At 39.9% G+C, this 21,490-nt stretch overlaps 1 protein-coding gene across 13 annotated transcripts in view; it reads right to left on the bottom strand.

The window, feature by feature from the left end:
• Window positions 1–21,490, bottom strand: part of ankrd12 (ankyrin repeat domain 12) — a 266,417-nt gene that overhangs the window by 13,623 nt on the left and 231,304 nt on the right. For all 13 annotated transcript variants that reach the window (XM_069922378.1, XM_069922369.1, XM_069922380.1 and 10 more), the window contains 2 exons: window positions 14,764–14,917; window positions 461–5,352 (listed from right to left, as the gene is read on the bottom strand). In XM_069922378.1, coding sequence (XP_069778479.1) covers window positions 461–5,352; window positions 14,764–14,917 — 5,046 coding nt within the window. The remainder of the gene's footprint in view (window positions 1–460; window positions 5,353–14,763; window positions 14,918–21,490) is intronic.

The following is a 21,490-nucleotide window of genomic DNA, read 5'->3' as shown; positions in this document are numbered from 1 at the left end:
TAAAATTTGGATGAGTAATGGAGAAATGGAACAATCAATTTGAAGTATAACTCAAAATAGAAGAGGGCCAACTTCAATGAAATGAGAAAAGATCTAGCCAGGGCAAAATTAAATCTGCTCAGAACAATGAGGGATCTTCAGAGGGTTTTACATACATTGGAGAGTACCATGGAGGAGAAAAATCAGACAAAAAATTTAAATGAGCTAGCATCCAAAAAAAATAGGGCAAAAACTGATTAGAATGGCTGACTATGCTGAGTGTGGGCAAGTTACCCGATCTGTTTGTGAATGAAAATCATCCCTGAAAGACTAACAAGTCACTATTTCCATGCACTCAATTTATTCTCTTGAGTAAATAGTTCAAGCAAGATTATCATTGAGTGAACACAAACTGAATTTCTGGCTGTATCTCGCACAGAATAACCAGCTCAAAACAATGATTTTAAGGGATTTCACTTACAGTTGGTATACAAATTTTGCTCAAAGGATTTCCATCCAGCAGGTACGATCCAGTAAACGTAACAAATTCATCATAAAATTGTGGTGCTTGTGGAGTGACACTGCACAGCACTTTACGCTTCTCTTCTATTTTCTTCCGAATGTGGAGATACTCATAGTAAGGGTTTGCCTTCTCTGAATGATAAGGTTGAATCTCTTCCAATTTTAAAGAATCTACAATGGCTGCCAGTGACTGTTGAGTCTTTTCCTTTGCTTGTTGCAAAGTGGATTTCACTTGCATAGGATGTGGAACTCGTGACAATTTTCGTTTATGTGGGTGGTGTACCTGACCTTCCTCTTCCTCTACCAACTTAGATTTACATTTCATTGGTGCAGAAGATTCTGTATCTCTATCAGAGACCTGCGCGCAGTTGGTAGTAGATTGTTTACTTTGATTGGCTAATATGTTTGCTCTGTTGCGAGTAATCCTCTGAGGAATATCTTGTTCTGTGCGGTCAGCTTCCATTCGGTCTCCTGACTCTTCTGGTGTTGATTCAGTGGACTGCCTTCGATCATCTGATGGTGCTTCAGGCATCATTACAGGGTCCCGATCAGCAGTTGTGATATGTTGGGAGACTTCCATCTCCAACGAGGAATCTTGGTCCTGAGCTTTACTTTCCGAAGACTGAGATTGGTCACTAACTGAATGTGCGTGTGCCTGTTCAGTGGAAGGCGTTGCTTCAGACAGATCTTCTGTTGGTTCAGATTGCATTTGATCAACTGAGGTTACTGGCACTTTTTCCCACAGAAAACTCTGCTTATTACAAGCTGGTTCCTGACAGTCTAAAATTGTACTTTTTCTCCCTTCCACTTTATCTTGAGGTTCAATTAATAAACTCTGTACAGTACTTGTTTGGTCCACAAGATTTTCAGCAAAATTGCTGCCATCTGATAACGCTGCAGATGGTGAAGAGGAGTTTTCTTCTAAGCCTTGGGCTTCACTTGTTTTACAATCATTTGATAGATCTTCCACAGACTTTCGATTTACAAGATCAGCAGTTGCATTAAGAGGAGGAGGTTTCCCATCTTTTTCATCAGTTGTCCCTGAAGATTCCAGCTGTGCTTTGCACAAAATAGAATCCTGATCAGTATCTTGCGAAGTTTGAGTTTGTGGCAAGTCTTCTGGAGTTCCTCCACATTTTGGCCAAAAGAGAACTCGAGAGGCAGCGTCACTGTCTGACGATAGTCGTGCACAAGGGGAATTGGATGAATGGGTAGGTGAAAAATAAGGAGTTTCAAGAAGAGTTGCAACTTGGGAAGAGTCACTGCAAGGTCTCTGTGGAGACTTGGATACTAGTTCTGATGTTAACTGGTCTGAACAACCCCACTCTTGTGGAACATTCTGTACAGGGCAAAAAATGTTTTTCTCGCAAGCCACTGTAGGTGTAAAGCCATCATTATTACTGTGTGATGGTACATCAAGCCTATCGTATGATATTTCCATTGGTTTTTCTGGTTGACTATCAGCAATCAAACAGTTTAGCTGCGGCTGTACCACAGGCACCTGCTGAGAAGTACTTTGCACAATTATGGTGTTGGAATTTGTATCCTGTGATAAATAATTAGTGTCACTTGGTACAATGACAGCAGGACTCTGTAAACAGGAAGTGCTATTACATGTGCCCTCTTCAGGGCCACTGTCGAGAAGTGGTTCTGATCGAGGAGAGGTACAAGCCTGGTTTTGTACTGCTACTGAAAAACTATATTGTTTCTCACTTGGAAGTGGCAGATTAACTTCAAGTTGCTTGTGGAACGATTTATCATGGTCATTTGAAACGATTGGTATACTGCATCTCCGAATTTCACCCACAGACCGGCATTCATTCTCACATCTAGCATTGTCAGCGGACACTGATCGCAGATAAGATCCTGGAAGTTTACTGGAATGCGGTGATTTAAGCCGATCTGTCAAATCAGCCAAAACATCAGAGTCTCGGTCATACACGGCAGGTGATTTGACACTGGAAATCAATACGAATTGAGAAAAAGAAGACTGAGATTCAGAACCCTCAATGGTGAAATCAGAATCATAATCTGTTAAAGGCCGTGGTGTTGCTACAGCTGAGGTCTGACATGAATCTTCTGAACTTGCAACCGAAATCATTGATATGGATCTTGAAGTAAGTCCCATACGATCACGCTCTTGTCTAGGGGATGAAGTTAAATTAGTTTCACAGCTGATGAGAGGTCTTGGCGTTTCTGGCAAATTCTGTTTTGCCTCGGTGCTCAGTGATCTCACATTGTTAACATCTTTCAGCTGCTTATCTTTCACATGGACTTCCGATGGATCTGAACTTTTTGATCGAGCAAGCTCTTTGCTTGTCGTTGAACTCTTCAGTTTCTCTCGTTCTTTTAATTTTGAGAGGTCAATGCCAGAACGATGCCTCTGCCTTTCCTTTTCTTTCATCTTAATCTTCTCTTTATGCTTCTTGTGCCATTGCTCTATTTCCAGATCCTTTAGACTCAGCATTCTTTCAAAACTGGTTTGCATCAAGTCATCATTTACTAGCCTCTTCTCCTTTGGGCGCACATCCTTTGTGGCACCAGAATCTTTGGGCTTCAGTTTGTCCACTTCTGGTTCTTTAAGCTTTGCTTTAACAGAAGCATTTGCTGGTATTTTGTCTTTTTGCCTATCCTTTTCTTTCTTTTCTCTCTCTTTTGTTTCAAGAGTCTTCGGAAAATCCTCTTTAATTTTATCCTTTGAGGGAAATAATTTATCGTGAGACCCTTTGCTACTCTCAACTGCGCTGCGTTTCTTCTCATCATGCAAGTGCTTGGAGTTTGTCACAGGGTCACCCTCTCTTTCCCTCGATTTCTCTTTTTTCTTCTCTTTTTCTATTTCTTTATCTCTTACTTTAACTTTGTCCGCTTTATTCACAATGTTTTCCTGTGAATCTTTTTCTGAATACTTAGCCTTCTTTTCATTCATATGCTTTTCTTTCTCCATTTTGTCCTTTACACCACTGGAATGACGCTCCCTTTCAATTTTCTCTCTCTCATGCTTCTTGTCCAATTTTTCTTTGCTCTTTTCTTTCTCCTCAGGTTTTTTGACAGAGAATATATTCTTCAATTTATCATTTTCTCGGTGGTTTTTTTCTGAAGTGGAATATAAGCTACCAGATCGGTCTTTTTCTTTTGACCTCTCTCCACTCTCTTGTATTTTACCAAATGATTTTTCATGAGTCTCTAATTTCTCTTTCTCAAACCTATTCTCGTGTTTTATTTTCTTTTCCCTGTCAGAATATTTTCTCTCTAACTTTTCCAAGTCCCTCTCTTTAGTTGGGGATTTCTTTTCACTTTTTTCCTTGTTTTCCTTCTTTTCTTTATCTGGAGCTTCAGATTTGTCTTTATCTGTGACTTTTTCTTTCTCAAATAATTCTGTATGCTCTTTCTTCAGAAAAACACTGGAGTAAAGTGAATCATCTTTGTCTGCAAGCACAATTTCCTTCCTTTCGTCCAGATTTGCAAGTTTAATTTCTTTTTCTTCTTTACAGTGCTTTTCCTTTTTATTCTTTTTAGACTTTTCCTTTTCTCTGTCTTCTTTGAAAGACTTCTCTTCCTTAAAATACTTCTCCTTAGATACTTTTTCTTCTTTAATGGGAGTTTTATCTTTTAATGGTTTTTCTGCAAGAGACAAGTTTGAATTTTCTTCCTTGAATGTTTCATTAGTATCATCATTTTTGAAGAAGTTCTCTTTCCAATATTCTCTATCAAACTCAGGATATATCTTTTCACTTTCTTTTTGCCTGTGTTTTCCCTTTTCATTTTCATGTTCTTTCTTAATTTTATTTTTCTCTTTATCTTTATGCTTTAATTTATGCTTTTTTATAACTTTGCCATCTTTGTCGGTCTTTTTAAAAACTTCTTCCATGTTATCAAATATGCCCATCTCTTCCTCTTTGCTTCTCTGTCCAGACTTTTCTCCGAATTCTACGCTCAGATCCTTTTTACGATGCTTTGTTTTTGTATTGTATTTAAAAGACTTATTGCTGGAACTCTCCGAGGTGTAGTCAGAGTCTGTAAGGTGATCAAATCGAACAACCTCGGATTGAAAAGTTATTTCTGATGCTCCTGAAGATAGGCCAGTTTTAGCATTTTCCTGTTTAAGTGGCTTTGATCGTTTTTCATTTAAACTGCATGCATGCTTTGGAGACTTAACAGTTGTAAGGTGAAACTGATGACCCGAAGAATCATCTTTTAAAGACTTTCGAAATGAATCTTCCTCTCTTGAACGGTCTAATGAGTCCAAAGCAGAACAAGTGGAGAAAAGCATCAATTTAGCATTTTCCTTTTCTTCCTTCTCCTCTTTGAACTCCTGGTTCTCTTTATTTTTACTTTGTTTCTTCACTTTTTTCTTCCCTTTTCCCTTCTCCTTCGGTTCAAGAGTGACCAGGTTTTCTTTCTTAGCCCTCACGTCTGATTTGCTGCTATCTGGAGCAATTTCTAGAGAGCTGGTTGAACAAGATTTTTTATCTTGATGCGGTTCATCATCTGAACTTTCAGAGCTAGATGTAACAAGAACTCGTGCTGATTTAGGCTTTTTAATTTTGAATGGTTTATGAAACTCCAGCTTTGGCGGAGTTAAATAACTACTGTTCTCTTTTACAACACTCTTTTTACCATCTCTTCTTCGAATTCTTTTCTGATCTACAAGCTTGGTTATTTCTTCCTCCTCTTCATCAACATCTTCTTCGTCATCATCCTTGAATTCATATTCATCCAGGGCAGATGATGCAATTGATTTGCAGGGTGTCAACTGCTGATTAGTTTCAGTTTTTAATTCTTTTTCTGCTTCAGAATCATCCACATTATCATCTACACTAGATGGGTTCACAGAGGGCAACTCTTCAGATTCTAGAAATACAAAACAATGAGTTACTCTAAGAAATGCACAACTTTAGCTCCAAGTGCAAAGATATTCTAATGACACACAAAAATGTTTGAAAGATTATAGCACCAATTAGACATCTTTCTCTTTATAATACGCTAGACGAATATTTCTTTTGGAACCCAACATTCAACAAACCCAGTATCACTGAAATATACATTTTTCAGTAAGTGGACAAAGTAACAGGAGAAACATTAACATTAGAATATAGATTTGTACATTGGGGATTCCTTTCAATTAACAATATGCATATTATCAGCTGCCCAACTGGAAAGGTTCCAAAGAATGTGGTGAAAGAATATTGTGGATTATTTTTGTAGACAAAATAAGAAAAGGTGAATGTTTTAAGAGAGAGAAAAAAATCCAAGATTGGGCTGGGATATGGAAAATGTGGTGAAATGGAGGAACTTATTTTTCCAGTTTGTTCAAGTCTGTTCTTTCCAGTTAACTGGTTGAAATTCCAAAAGGAAATACCACATTTCCTGCTTTCCACAATGGAATAATTTGGAAAGCACTGTATGTTAATAAAATCCAGTGGAAAAAATAGGGAGGATAAACAAGATTAAAAGTTATGTTTTCTTGACTAAACAGAACAAATATTGGTAAACAAAATCACTGATTGGCAATGGTAATTATTCAAGTAGCTGATATGAACTTTATGTCTGCCTATTAAAGGAACAACAGTAATGTTAAAGAATGAGTTTCTAAGGAAGAGATCTGGGCAAAACTTGTACAGCACGACCTTTCTCTGCAGCCATCAGGCTCAATCATTTTTTTTTACAATTAAACAAAAGTTGGTACAGCACAGTAACAGGCCATTTCGATCTAGGAGCCCGTGCAGCCCAATTACACCCAAATGACCTATAGCCCATGGTATGTCTTTGAACGATGGGAGGAAACCGAAGCCTACAGGGAAAACCCACGCAGACATGGAGAAAGTACAAACTCCATACAGACAGCATGGGATTCGAACCCTAGTCTTGATTGCTGGTGTTGAGCTAAGCTATGCCAATCGTGGAGCTCTGTTGCAACTTGACAGAAATGCTTTAATATGTAAAGAAAGGTGGGGAGAGAGCGAGCGCGCACAAAATCTGTGAGAAAAGAATGCTTGCAAAATGCTAGGCAAGAAACCTAATAAATTAAATGCCAGTAAATAAGATGACATCAGGTGAGCAAGGGTAATGAAGGCAATTAATCAAAAGCAAAAAGGAGGACTGGGGATGGTATAAATAGATGATGAATAAGTGAATTATCAGTGGACTAATGAAAAACAGGGGAAATAAAACTATAAATACTGAAGTATTGGATTAAAAATACTTGGTTGAACTCAATGTCAAGTCCACAATCCAGTTGAAGTTGACAAGTTGCTCCCTCACCTTTGTGAAAATACTGCATTAGAGTGTAAAGGCAGGACTGAGTTGGAAAAATAATGAAACTATTGCAGTTATGCTCATTCATTACAGAGTTGTCTGATTTACTTCAGATTTTCAATATGTACTGCAGCTTATATTTCATGAACTAAATTTACTATCCTCTCATGCAGATCAATTCCTTTTGCCATCTTACCTTGTGTGGCCTCCATTTTATCACCACATTCCCTTCTGTTCCCCACTCTCTTTTCCTTCTTAAAGCAATATATATTTTTTTTAAAATCGATAAATTTACAAATTTAGTGAAAGTTTACACTGGAAAACAAAGATTTTTGCTTCCTGAACACTTTTGGGTGTATTTTATGGATTTTTCGCTGCTGATCATGAAAATCACCTTAGAATTTTCATATCAGGGCCTTTTTTTTAAAAAAAAGATACAACTTATTTTTTTCATATTTTAAATCTACTAGTATACAGGTATACCCTTTTGGATACTGTAGACGGAGATGAGCGTCCAGGGACAAGTCAAGGTGTTGATGCCTCCGGTGCAGAGGCTGAACCCCCAGCTCAGAAGGAAGGGGGGGAGAAGAGTGCTAATAATTGGGGACTCTTTGATTAGGTGTGTGGATAGGAGTTTCTGTGGACAAGATCGAGGCTCCCGACTGATGTGTTGTCTCCCAGGTGCCAGGGTCAGGGATGTCTCTGACTGAGTTCACAGCATTCTGGCAAGGGAGGGGGAGCAGACAGATGTCATGGTCCATGTGGGGACTAATAACAGAGAGAAAGAAATAAGGGTGGTGATCTCTGGATTGCTGCCTGTGCCACATGCTTGAGATGGTAGAAATAGGAGGATGTGGCAGATGAATGCGTGGCTCAATTTGGTGCAGGGGTTCATAGGAACATAGGAAGTAGGAAAAGGAGTCGGCCAAAAATGGCCCATCGTGCCTGATCCGCCATTCAATAAGATCATGGCTGATCTAATTTATGACCTAACTCCACCTACCTGCCTTCTCCCCTTATCCCCTAATTCCTCTATCATGTAAAAATTTATCTAACCAAATTTTAAATATGTTTAATGAGGCAGCCTCAACCACTTCCCTGGATAGAGAATTCCAAACATTCACTACTCTCTGGGAAAAACTATTTTTTCTCATCTCTGTCCTAAATCTACTCCCCCGAATCTTGAGACTGTGTCCTCTTGTTTTAGTTTCCCCGGCCAGCTCAAAAAACCTTCCTACATCTATCCTATCCATACCCTTCATAATCCTATATGTTTCTATAAGATCTCTTCTCATTCTTCTGAACTCGAGCGATTTGTGAATCATTTGTGAAGATTTGTGGATCATTGGAACCTGGCAGGCAGGTTTGCTAGAGCTGTTGGGGAGGATTTAAACTAGTTTGGCAGGGGGTGGGAATCTGAATCTTAGTGCTGAGATTAGGGTAGAAAGAAACCAGGGTATAATGGTAGACAAAGTTAAAATTGGAAATAAGTCAAAATTTATGTGCAGCAAAAAAGACAAAGGAAAAGTGAAGATAATTTGGTGAACAATGGAACTGCAGAGAAATCAGATTGTACTTCAATGCCAGAGTATTAGGAATATCGTGGATGACCTAGTGGCGCAGATGCAAATAGAAAGGTAGGACCGAAACATGGCTGAATGAGGGATGTGATTGGGAACTGAATGTACAGGGTTACACCTTGTTTAGGTAAGAAAGGCAGGTAGGTAGAGGGGGTGGCATGGCCTTGATCACTTGAAAGAAAGGACATAGGGAGAGAAATTGTGAAATCTTTATGGGTTGAAATAAGAAATGAAAAGGATAAAAAGACCTCGCTCGCTGTAATACACAGTCCCCCAAACACCAGCAGGGACGTGAACTGCCAGATGCAGCTGGAATTAGAAAATGCAGGTCCGAAGGAGAATGTCAAGATAATTATGGGAGATTTTAATATGAAAGGGGATTGGGAATGTCAGGAAGGTAAAGGATCTCACGAGAATTAGTTTATAGGAGGGCTTTCTGGAACAGCTAGTCGATCAGCCCACCAGAGGATTGGCAGTTTTGGATTGGGTGATGTGTAATGAACCTGAGGGGATTAGGTTGTGGAGCCCTTAGGAAGTAGTGGTCACAACATGATAGAGTTCAGCTTCCAATTTGAAATGGAAAAATGATATCAGATGTGTCAATATTTCAGTGGAACAAAGGGAATTAGAGTGATATGAGAGAGGAACTGGCCCGGCCCAAGTTGGAAAAGTAAACTAGATGGTGGTGGGGACACAGCAGAACAGAATTGGCTGACATTTCTACAAGAAATAAAGAAAGCACAGGATAGATATATTTCAAGGAAAATTATGAATGGTAAAATGACATAAATATGGCTAACAAGAGGTTAAAGCTAAAGCAAAAGGGAGGGCATACAGGGTAGCAAAAATTACTGGAAAAGCAGAGGACTGGGAAATTAAAAAAAATTTACAGAGAGAAAAAGTCGTGAGGAAAGAAAAGATGAATTATGAAAGGAAATTTCAAGGCTAATAACATACAAAAGGAGACTAAGAGTTTCTTCAAATATATATCAAAAGTACAAGAGAGACAAGGGTAGATATAGGGCTGATTGAAAGTGAAGCTGGAGAAATTATGGGTAATAATGGCAGAGGAACTAAGTGGATATTTTGCATCAGTCTTCACTGTGGAGGACATTAGCAATATACCCGATATTCCAAGGTGTCCAGGAATAGAATTGTACAGTCAGGATTACAAGAGAGATAGTGATAAAAGTAGATAAGTCTCCGGGACCGGATGAGGTGCACCCAAGGGTTCTGAAGGAGGTGGCCTTGGAGATTATAGAGGCATTGGAATTGATTTTCCAGAAATCAATAGACTCAGGCATGGTTCCTGAGGATTAGAAGATCGCAGATGTAGTTCCGCTGTTTAAGAAAGGAGGGAGGCAGAAAAAAGGAAATTATATAATTGGTCTATTAGTCTGACTTCAATGTTTGGAAATATATTGGAATCAATCCTCAAGGACAAAGTTATGGAATATTTTGAGGTGCATGGCATGATAGGTCCAAGCTAGCATGGTTTCATGAAGGGAAGATCCTGGCTGATGAACCTAATGGAATTTTTTTGAAGAAATCTCATGTAGGGTGGACAAACGAGAGGCTGTGGATGTTGTGTATTTGGATGTTCAAAACGCCTTCGATAAGGTGCCACACAAGAGGCTGCTTAATAAGATGAGAGCACATGGAATTACCAGAAAAATAGAAGACTGGCCAGAGCATTGGCTGATAGCATTGGCTGGTTGGTTGCCTGTTACTAGTGGCGTTCCGCAAGGGTCAGTGTTGGGGCTGCTACTTTTTACAATGTATATTGATGATTTAGATTGTGGATCAAATGGTTTCATGGCAAAGTTTGCAGATGACACCAAGAAAGGTGGTGGAGTATGAAGTGTGGAAGAAATCGAAACCTTACAGAGAGACTTGGGCACCTTAGGAAAATGGGCGAAGAAATGTCAGATGAGATGAAATATACGGTTGCGCATTTTGGGAGAGGAGATAAACAGTCTGATTATTATTTGGATGGGGAGAAAATTCAAACCTCAGAAGTACAAAGGGACTTGGGGTCCTCGTGCAAGATAACCTGAAAGTTGACTGCCTGGTTGGCTCGGCAGTAAAAAAAAAGCTAGGTTGGCATTCGTTTCAAAGGGGATTGTGTCTAAGAATAAAGAGGTGTTGATGAGGCTCTATGGGGCATTGATGAGACCTTGTTGGAAGTACTGTGTGCAATTTTTGGTCCCTATCTTAGAATGGATAGAGCAAGGTTGAACAGGGTACAGAGGAGGTTTACCAGAATGATTCCAGGAATGAGAAGGCTAACATATGAGGAACGCCTAGCGGCTCTTGGATTCTATTCATTAGAATATAGGAGAATGAGAGGGGATCTCATAGAAACATTTTGAATAATGAATGGTTTGGACAGAGTGGATGTAAATAAGAGGTTTCCCCTGTTGGGTGATTCCAGGACAAGAGGGCACAGTCTTAGAATTAAAAAGTACCAATTTACAACAGAGATGAGGAGCAATTTCTTTAGCCAGAGGGTCGTGGATTTGTGGAATCCGTTGCCACATGCAGATGTGGAAGCAGGATCTTTGGGGGAATTTAAAGGGGAAATTGATAGGTATCTAATTAGTCAGGGTATTATGGGATCTGGGGTCAAGGCCAGAACTTGGAACTAGATGTGAGACAAGTTTAGCTCAGGGAGGTTTCACGGAGAAGATTTGATGGGCCAAATGGCCTTCTTCTGTTCCTTTTCTTGTGATATTGCCACAAAGCAAGCTGCTTTGGCCAATCCTCAATTTTTTTTTCAGGAAGCAAACCTTTTGAAAAGAAATTGTTGTCCAGTGTTATCAACTGAGAAGTTAAAAATTTCCCTCACCACATTACAGTACCTGCTTTTGAAGGATGACTTGATACATTCCTTTTGGATCCCAAAGGTTGTATTTGACACTGATTACCTTAAAAGGCAATTTTCTACTTGGTCAAATATCAATTAAAATGCAAATCTGGCAAATTCCTAAAAACAACTACAGTACCGTCTTTTATGAGATAGAACTGGAAGGTAGGGAGTTAAAAAGAAGGACCGCAAAGGGGGTAATCTCTGGATTACTCCCTGTGCCACGTGACAGTGTGAATAGAAATAGAATGAGGTGGAGGATTAACACGTGGCTGAAGGGGTGGAGTAAGGGGCAGGGTTTTAAGTTTCTGGATAACTGGGACCTTTTTTGGGGGAGATGTGACCTGTACAGTAAGGACGGGTTGCACTTAAATCCCAGGGGGACCAGAATCCTGGCAGAGGTATTTGCTAGGGCTACTCAGGATCCTTTAAACTAGAATGGTTGGGGGGGAGGGAACAAAATAGTACAGAGCAGTAAGGAGAAGGTTAGAATGCAAACAAAGAAAGTTTGTAGTAAGTATTTGAATATGGATGGGCAGGTGATAGAGAAGGGAAATGCTCTGGAAGAAGATGAAGGGCAATTGGCAGGAAAAGTAAATAATGTTGTTCTTAAAGATGAGGGAAAACAGGGATTAAAAATTGGGAAATCTCTGAAATTCATATATTTTAATGCCAGGAGTATTGTAAAAAAGGTGGATGAGCTGAAGGTGTGGATTGATACTTGGAAGTATGATGTGGTAGCGATTAGTGAGACATGGTTGCAGGAGGGATGTGATTGGCAACTGAATATCCCTGGGTTTCGTTGTTTTAGGTGTGATAGAGTCGGAGGGGCAAGAGGAGGTGGGGTTGCATTGCTTGTCAGGGAAAATATTACAGCGGTGCCTAGGAAGGATAGATTAGAGCGCACATCCACAGAGGCTATTTGGGTGGAACTGAGGAGTAGGAAAGGAGAGGTTACACTTGTAGGGGTGTATTATAGACCACCTGGAGGGGACCGAGACCTAGAGGAGCAAATCTGTAGGGAGATAGTAGATATTTGTGATAAGCACAGGGTTGTAATTATGGGAGATTTTAATTTTCCACATATAGATTGGGAAACACATTCTGTGAAAGGACTGGATGGGTTAGAGTTTGTGAAATGTGTGCAAGATAGTTTTTTACAACAATATGTAGAGGTGCCGACCAGAGAAGGAGCAGTGTTAGATCTACTGTTGGCAAATGGGATGGATCAAGTGACGGAGGTTAGTGTTGGCGAGCACTTCGGGTCCAGTGATCATAATGCCATCAGCTTCAATGTCATTATGGAAAGAGAGAAGTCAGGGCCAAGGGTTGAGGTTTTTGATTGGGGAAAAGATAGATTTGAGGAGATGCGAAAGGACTTGCAGGGTGTGCATTGGGACAATTTGTTTTATGGGCAGGATGTAGTAGAGAGATGGAAGTCTTTTAAAGATCAGATTTTGCGAGTGCAAAAGCTTTATATTCCTGTTAGGTTAAAAGGAGGGGAAAAAGGTTTGAGAGAGCCGTGGTTTTCAAGGAATATTGGAAACTTGGTTCGAAGAAAAAGGGAGGCATACATTAGATATAAGAAGCATGGAGTTAAGGGGATGTTTGAAAGATACATTGAATGTAAGAGGAATCTTAAGAGAGGAATTAGGAAAGCTAAAAGAAGGTACGAAGAAACTATGGCAAGCAGGGTGAAAACTAATCCAAAAGAGTTCAACAAATATGTTAATGGTAAAAGGAAAGCTAGAGACAAAATTGGTCCCTTAGAGAATCAGAGCGGAAAACTGTGTGTGGAGCCTAGAGAAATGGGAGAAATATTGAACAGTTTCTTTTCTTCGGTATTCACTAAGGAGAAGGATATTGGGAGATGTGAGATAAAAAAAGCAAATTGGGTAAATATGGGGAATATAGAAATGACAAAAGATGTAGTTTTAGGGCTTTTGAAGAATATAAAGGTGGATAAGTCTCCGGGACCAGACGGAATCTTCCCCAGGACATTGAGAGAAGTGAAGGAGGAAATAGCAGAGGCTCTGGCGGTAATTTTCCAAATGTCATTAGATATGGGGATAGTGCCGGAGGATTGGCACATTGCGCATGTGGTTCCGTTATTTAAAAAGGGTTCAAGGAGGAAGCCTGGCAACTATCGGCCTGTAAGTTTGACGTCTGTGGTAGGTAAATTAATGGAGAGAATTCTTAGAGATAGTACTTATAAACATCTGGATAGACAGGGTCTGATCAGGAGCACTCAACATGGATTTGTGGGAGGAAGGTCATGTTTGACCAATCTGATTGAATTTTTTGAAGAGGTGACTAGGAATGTGGATGAGGGTAGCGCAGTGGATGTTGTCTATATGGACTTCAGTAAGGCCTTCGATAAGGTACCACATGGAAGGTTAGTTAGGAAGGTGCAGTCTTTAGGTATAAATTTTGAGATAGTCAAATGGATTGAACATTGGCTGAAAGGGAGAGGCCAGAGAGTGGTAGTGGATAATTGTCTGTCAGGTTGGAGGCCGGTGACCAGTGGTGTGCCTCAAGGATCTGTATTGGGCCCATTGTTGTTCGTTATATACATTAATGATCTAGATGATGGGGTGGTAAATTGGATTAGTAAATATGCAGACGATACTAAGATAGGTGGAATAGTGGATAATGAAGAAGGTTTTCAAGGATTGCAGAGGGATTTGGGCTGCTTAGAAAAGTGGGCTGAAAAATGGCAGATGGAATTTAATGCTGATAAGTGTGAGGTGCTTCATTTTGGTAAGAAGAATCAGAACAGGACATACGTGGTAAATGGGAGAGCATTGATGAATACAGAAGAGCAGAAAGATTTAGGAGTAACGGTACATCGTTCCCTGAAGGTAGAAACTCACGTGAATAGGGTGGTGAAGAAGGCTTTTAGTATGCTGGCCTTTATCAATCATTGCATGGAATATAGGAGTTGGGAGGTGATGTTGAGACTGTATAAGACGTTGGTGCGGCCTAATTTGGAGTTCTGTGTGCAGTTCTGGTCGCCTAATTATAGGAAGGATATAAGCAGAGTGGAGAGAGTGCAGAGAAGGTTTACCAGAATGTTACCTGGGTTTAAGCATCTAGAGTATAGGGAGAGATTGACAGATTAGGTCTTTATTCTTTGGAGCGTAGAAGGTTGAGAGGGGATTTGATAGAAGTATTTAAGATTATGAAAGGGATAGACAGAGTGGATGTGGATAGACTATTTCCATTAAGAGGAGGAAAGATTAAAACAAGAGGACATGAGTTAAGAATTAAGGGGCAGAGGTTTAGAGGTAACATGAGGGGGAACTTCTTTACTCAGAGAGTGGTAGACATGTGGAATGAGCTTCCGGGAGAAATTGTGGCGGCGGAGTCAATTGTATTATTTAAGAAAAGGTTGGACAGGTATATGGATGAGAAGAAGATGGAGGGTTATGGGCATTGTGCAGGGAGGTGGGACTAGAGAGGGGTGTTTGGTTCGGTGCGGACTAGAAGGGCCTAATGGCCTGTTTCTGTGCTGTAAATTGTTATGTTATGTTATGTAATTGGGGAAAGACACCTCACTACCTGTACAACTGTCATCATCTTCGTCATCAGAGAGCGGAAGTTCCCCTTTCAGAAGCTGTTCCATTTCATCTGAATCAGCCACATCCACAGGACGCTCTCCACGATGATTCATCTGGTATGCATCCCCCCCATTGCGCAAAAGCAATTTCACAATCTAAAGGAAAAAGGGGATTAGGGTGGGAAAAATGAAAATTTCCATTCTCAGAAAATCAACAGGATGTGCAAAATTACTAAAATATTTCAGTTTTTCCATAAATATCCTTAGAGATTTCAAATACATATTAAATGTTTATAATCTAAAAATAAATGAAAATATTTTCACCTTTATTCCCTCCCCCACCCACCAATATTAGAATACAACTTCATGTACCGTCAGAGCTCTAGTTTCTTTCTGGAGTATCACATCTTTACGTTCATTGAAGGGTAAAGTTTTTACAATTGGATCCCTATATAATCTAAGTAGGGTTGCCATATCTTAATAAAAGTGTCAATTATTTTTTAAAGTTATACATAATTTTCTCCTTGGATATACAACTACGCATCTCCCCGGCCCATCGAGCAATAAGTAGGGGAGAGTCGGACTTCCAGGTGATTGCTATACACTTCTTGGCCACAGCCAGAGCCACCTTAACAAAACAAATTTGAAATTTAGTCAGTTTATTGCTCACATCCATAAGGTTGCCCAGAAGGTACAGCTCTGGGTCGTGTGTGAAGGTCACTCCTGTTATTCTTGTTAGTGATTCAGCGATATCATGCCAGAATGATCTTACCTTCACACACGACCATGTGGAATGTATGAAGGATCCAGTTTCGATGCCACACCTAAAGCACATTTCAGATATTTCAGATTTTGATTTATGTTGTTTTTGTGGCGCAAGATATCATTGATGTAGAAAATTATATTGAACCAATCCATATCTCGCATTAATTGTTGTCATACTGTCCAAACACCAGTCATACTAACATTCCTCTGGTATTGTAACACCTAGATCCGACTCCCACCTCTCCCTCGACCTTTGTAGGCCTGGCTTAACCTTTGCCTCGGAGAGCAGGCTACATCCTGTTTATGAATTTAGGTGCATTCCCCAATCGAAGCCTCCCCTCCACTTCATTGTTTGAGGGTGGGCCATTGTGGGGTCCCATCTCTCCTGCAGGGAGGACCTCAACTGAAGAAAGCAGAAGAAGGTTCCATTTGACATTATATTTCTGTTTTAGTTGCTCGAAGGACATTAGTAGCCATTCTTCATAGCAATCCTCAATAGGTTTAATTCCTTTCTCATGCCAAATATTTAAAATTCATGGGCAATAGTTTGTTCTTACACAATGGGGATTTTGGTGATATCCCCACTTTTCCCCCCCAAAATATACATTGATCTCGTACCAAATTTTAATCATATGTATTAGAATGGGGTTATCTGTTTATTTTTTTGCTATTAATTTGACATTCCATTTATAAATGAAATCCTTCGCTGCATCCTCTCTCAATGTATGCAGTCCCATTTGGATCTGTGAGAGTTCTCTTCTTCAAAAAAGGATGAGAGGAAGCTCACCTGGGGTGCTAAATAATATTTTAAAATCCATTCATCTTAATCCTGCCAATTTATTTTCCCACCTCAATCGTAGTCATTTTATTATTCCATAAAAATTTTATGATTTGACCATTAAGTAACTTAAAGAAATTCTTAGGTAAAGAAATCAGCAATGATTGGAAGAGGTATTGCAGTCTTGACATCAGTTTCATTTTCACACTATTAACCCTTCCAATTAATGTTATAGTCAGGTCTCTCAATCTTTGTATATCCTTCCCTATCTTTCCAAGCAGGGGAAGATAATTAAGTTTATATAAATGTTATAGATGATTATTTACCATTATTCCTATATATTTAATTCCACCTAATTTCCATTTGAACCAGCCTCCTTTCTGATATCTCTCAATCAAAATTTGTTAATGGCATAATTACACTTTTTTCCAAATTTACTTTATATCCTGATTCTCTTCCATATTTTTCCAGTGCAGCCTTTAATTTCGTCAAGGACTCAGCCGGGTCTGATAAGTATAACAGCATATCATCTGCAACTATATTAATTTTATGCTCTTCCCAGCCAACTCTGAATCCCTTTATATCAGGACGTCTCCTTATAATTTCTGCTAATGGTTCAATTGCCAAGACAAAGAGGCCAGGAGACAGTGGGAACCCCTGTCTACTAGATTTACTCAAAGGAAACCAATGACATTTGGCCATTGGTTATAATGTTAGCTTGAGGCTTAGAGTTTTTATCCAATCAATAAATGTTCGGCCCATTCCAAACTTTTCTAGTACTTTAAATAGGAAAGGCCATTCTGTATCTAACAATACAGTTATATTTGGATTTCTTTAGACTTAGCCAAATGAATTAAATAGTCTGCTCAAGTTATCTTCAGAGTGTCTTTTTTTAAAACAAAGCCCACCTGGTCCAAATTTATCAATTTAGGTAGATATTGCCTTCGTCTATTGGCTAGTGCTTTTGCTAATATTTTGTAATCCGCATTTAACAAGGATATAGGTCAGTATAAAAACTGTTTTACCAGGGCTCTGTGTTTTTTGGTAGTACTGTAATAATAGCTGTTGAGAAGGATTCTGGAAGAGTCTTGGTTTCAACTGCCCGGTCTAATAATTCCATAAGAGGCATCAAGAAGTCTTAAAATTATCTATAAAACCAGGGTGGGAACCATCCTCTCCCAGTGATTTATTTGCCTGCAATGTATTCAGGGCTTTTTCAATCTCTTCTATATTGAAGGGAGCATCTAATTCCTTCCGATCTGTCCCTTCCAGTTTTGGCAGCTCAATCGCTGAGAGAAATTCATCTATTTCAATAGAATACCCTATCAAATCTGATTCATATAGCTTTGTATAATGTTGTTTAAAAGTATCATTGATTTCTTAATGTTAATTTGAATTGCATTCATCATCCTCGATGTCCCTTCTGCCTTAAGTTGGCATGACAAAACGTTATCCGCTCTATCTCCCAATTCATGATACTTCTGCTTTGACTTAAAAATGGTTTTTATATTCTATACGTTTGTATTGTATTATGCTTCACTTTTTTTATTTACCAAAGTTGTATATTTTTCTTCCAAACCCTTTCTCTGGTATTCTTTTTCTAGCCCATTGACCTCTGCTATAGATTCCTTTTTTTTGAATGTGAAATTATCTTTCCCCTCAGGTAAGCTTTTAATTTATTCCATATTAGGAAACTATTGTTGGTGGAGGGTCCATTTGTTCCCTGATATAATTACAGATATCTGTCCTTCTCAACAATATAGGATTAAGACATCATCTGTAGACACTCCCTTCCCTCTCAGGCATCATTATCGTTAAAGTCAGAGGAGCCAGGTCAGAAATAGTCTGGTTAAATATTCCATTTCAACCACTCTGTTTTTCAATTGTGTAGACATTAAAAACAGGTCTATTCTTGAATAGGAGTCATGAACCTTTGAGTAAAATGAATAATCTCTTGTCGTAGGGTGTAACTGTCTCTACACATCCATCAAGTTTAAATCTTTCATAAAAAATAGAGCAACTTTCACAGTTTTTGCCTTTGTCACTCTCCTTGCTGGTTTATCAAGGACAGGATTCAAGCAAAAATTAAAATCTCCTCAATCAGTACATTTTGTCTACTCACTACTGTTTTTAAGAAAACATTTTGTATAAAGGATTCATCATCAAAATTTGGAGCATAGATGTTCATGAGCATCTAGGATTCTGCACACATCTTACAACAGGCCATTACAAATGTTCCTGCGGGTCAATGGATGTACCTTCGATCAACACCAGTATACATGTTATTTATTAAAAATTGCTACCCCTCTTGCTTTGGAATTAAGGGGAGGAATATGACTTGTCCCACCCAATCCCTTTTTAAATTATTATTTTCCGTTTTTTAAGGTGTGTTTCCTATAGAAAAACTTTAATATTTTTTTAAAGTGTGCCAAAAATCCCTTCTTTTTTATGGGTCTGTTTATCCCATTAATATTTTAACTCAGGTGTGTCAAACTCAAATTCACGGAGGGCCAAAATTAAAAACTTGGACTAAGTCGAGGGCCGAACTAAATATTTATTGAAAATTTTCAACAACATCTGCATGTTTTCTCTTCTTTCAACATATGTAATGTTAAACTTTAGGATATAACTTTAGGAGGATAATGTTACAGGTCAGGAGTAGGTAGCTCAAGTTCACCCTTTGCTTGACCTGAGGGAAACCTATTTGGTCCCTGTGGAGATGTAGTCAGCATTCACAGGCTGTGCCCATTTTGGCCTGCATCAGGACTCAGCATTTCCTGCTTACTCCTCAGGCTCTAGGCCTTTATTCACCCTCAACCCACCATCCCTCTACCTGACCAGTCCTTTACCCAACCTCTACTCACCCCTCACTCCACTCGCTCTGCCTCTACCCACCCCATCCTATACACCCCCCTCTACTGCCTCTCCCCTCAACCTGTTCCTCCCTCTACCCGTCTCTCACCCTCTAATCACCCCTCCCCTACTCGCCCTGCCCCTCCCCTTTTACCTCTTCCCTATCCACCCCTCCTTCTACTCATCCCTCCCTCTAACTGTCCCTCGCACCACCATCACTTCCCCTGCCCATTACTCCTCACCTACACCCTCTGCCCACCCCTGCTTACCCACCCACTCAGGCCCAGCGCGCTGCCGATCAGCCTTTGTGGACAGCCACCATCTCTCTCTTCACGTGCAGGGCCGAACCAGCCGTCCCTGGGGTCTGCGCGGGTGCAAGCGCTGAAGGCCGTGGCGACCGGGAGAAGAGCGCTCGCGCTGTGGAAGGGCCGTCCGGTGCCAGTCGTGTGGGGCTCGCGCTGCCCGGGGGCCGTGTGCAGCCTGCCATGACCGTCGCGCTGACAGGCAATCACAGGCGCTCGCCCATCCGCTGCACCGCTCGACAGGTGGGAGAAGTGACTGGTTGTGCGGGGAGCCTTCCAACTGGCTTGCCGGCTGATGACAGCGACAGACTTCTCGTGTTACAATTTCTCGTGTTACAATGGGGAAGGATGTGCAATGAAGGGGGAGGGTGATGGGGGTGACATTACCAAAAAACAGCATCGGCTCTCGCTGCAGGGCGAAATACATTTTTGAAATGATCTTATGGGCCAAATATTATTATATCGCGGGCCAAATTTGGCCCGCGGGCCACAGTTTGACATGTGTGTTGTTACTGATAAACTTTAGTGTTATATTCATATTGATATTTGCAAATATTCAGCTCTATCTTTAGAACCTTTTGCTTATTTATACAATAAAGCGATTTCCCTTTGTTAACAAACATATACGTTGCCCTGCTCTGACAGTGATGTAATCAAGAAACCCTCGTAGCCCACAAAAAAAGACCGTGTTACTGTCCGAGAAAGAACCCCTCCCCTTAGTTTTGGCGGCATTTTGAAAAAATATCCCTTTACAATGACATTAATCCCCTAAAGTTGAAGCATCCAGCCTGCTACTACCCTGTCAAGCGTTTACTCTCTGTTGGGCTCTCTGTATACCTCTCAATATTACTTTAAATAACTGATAAGACACTTCAAAAACATAACTATCATTTCAGTTTTTATCTTTTTTAAAAATAATTTACAGTTCATTTTATTTTTATTCTTGATCTTCTTTCTTCTTCTTTCCAATATGTATTTAGGGCCCCTTTCACTGATTTTGTAGAAACAGTTCCAATTCTTGTAGTTTTACAAAATCTTTGGTTTCCCTCTGCTACATCAATCCTGAAGATTGTTTTACCAAAGTAGCTCTTAGTCCTGAAAGAATAGTTAGTACCTTTCCTCCTTCCTTCTCGACTGGACCACCTTTTCCCCTGGCATACACCACCGCTGCTCTCCTGATCCTGGTAACTTAAAAATATTACTGGGACCTGTCGTGGTCTTTGGTCACCGCTCTCCTGGGACTGAGGGTCCGATGGGCTCTTTCTATAAGTAACTTTTCCTTGAATTTTCCCACTCCCAGTGCTTGTGGGATCTCTAATCTTCAAAGAATTTCACCAAGTTGTTCCCTTCGGTACCTTTTTTCCAGCTGAAATTTTCCAATGAGGTCCACTTTATCAGTAGCATTTGTTTATCTGCTTTTCACTTTGTTGTATCTTCCTCCAGGTTTTTTAGATGTTCTTGAGTCATTATCAGGTTGTTTTCAACCTGGCCCACCCTATTGTTCAGGTCATCAAAAGCTGTTGCCAGCACTGTTATTTTTTTCTGCCACCTCCTTTAGTACATTTTCCACCTTGGAAAATCTTCCACTCAGAATCTCCTTTGTTGATCCCCACTTCCTTGGGTTTGTGTTGACATCGTGGCTGCACCTTCTTCATACTCCCTTGTGAACTTTCGGTCTACGACCTCAGTTACTTTTTGGCTTCTTCAGTTTATTTTTATGGGTCTTGTTCTATTTAAGACATGAAATTTTCAATTTGACAAGTTTAAAATCGGTCTTTTAATCAGGCTTCACGGAGAGGCCTTCCAACTTGCATCTGTCTAGATCCTCAGCATTGCTATGCCCCACTCAAAATACACTTTTAAAGAGGTATGTGACTACTATAAGTCAAAAGTGTATCAATAAGCCATTAATTGTGGGAGTACTTTACGGCAAAAGTTTAAAACATAGCACAGTAAAGGCCCTTCAGCCCTCAAAGTTGTACTGACCTATATATTCCTATATTGGTCAGCACAAAACCATCTAAACCTTTC

The sequence above is a fragment of the Narcine bancroftii genome, chromosome 2, assembly GCF_036971445.1.
Source record: "Narcine bancroftii isolate sNarBan1 chromosome 2, sNarBan1.hap1, whole genome shotgun sequence".
Taxonomy (NCBI): Eukaryota; Metazoa; Chordata; class Chondrichthyes; order Torpediniformes; family Narcinidae; genus Narcine; species Narcine bancroftii.
This window is presented reverse-complemented; position numbering and strand designations above follow the sequence as displayed.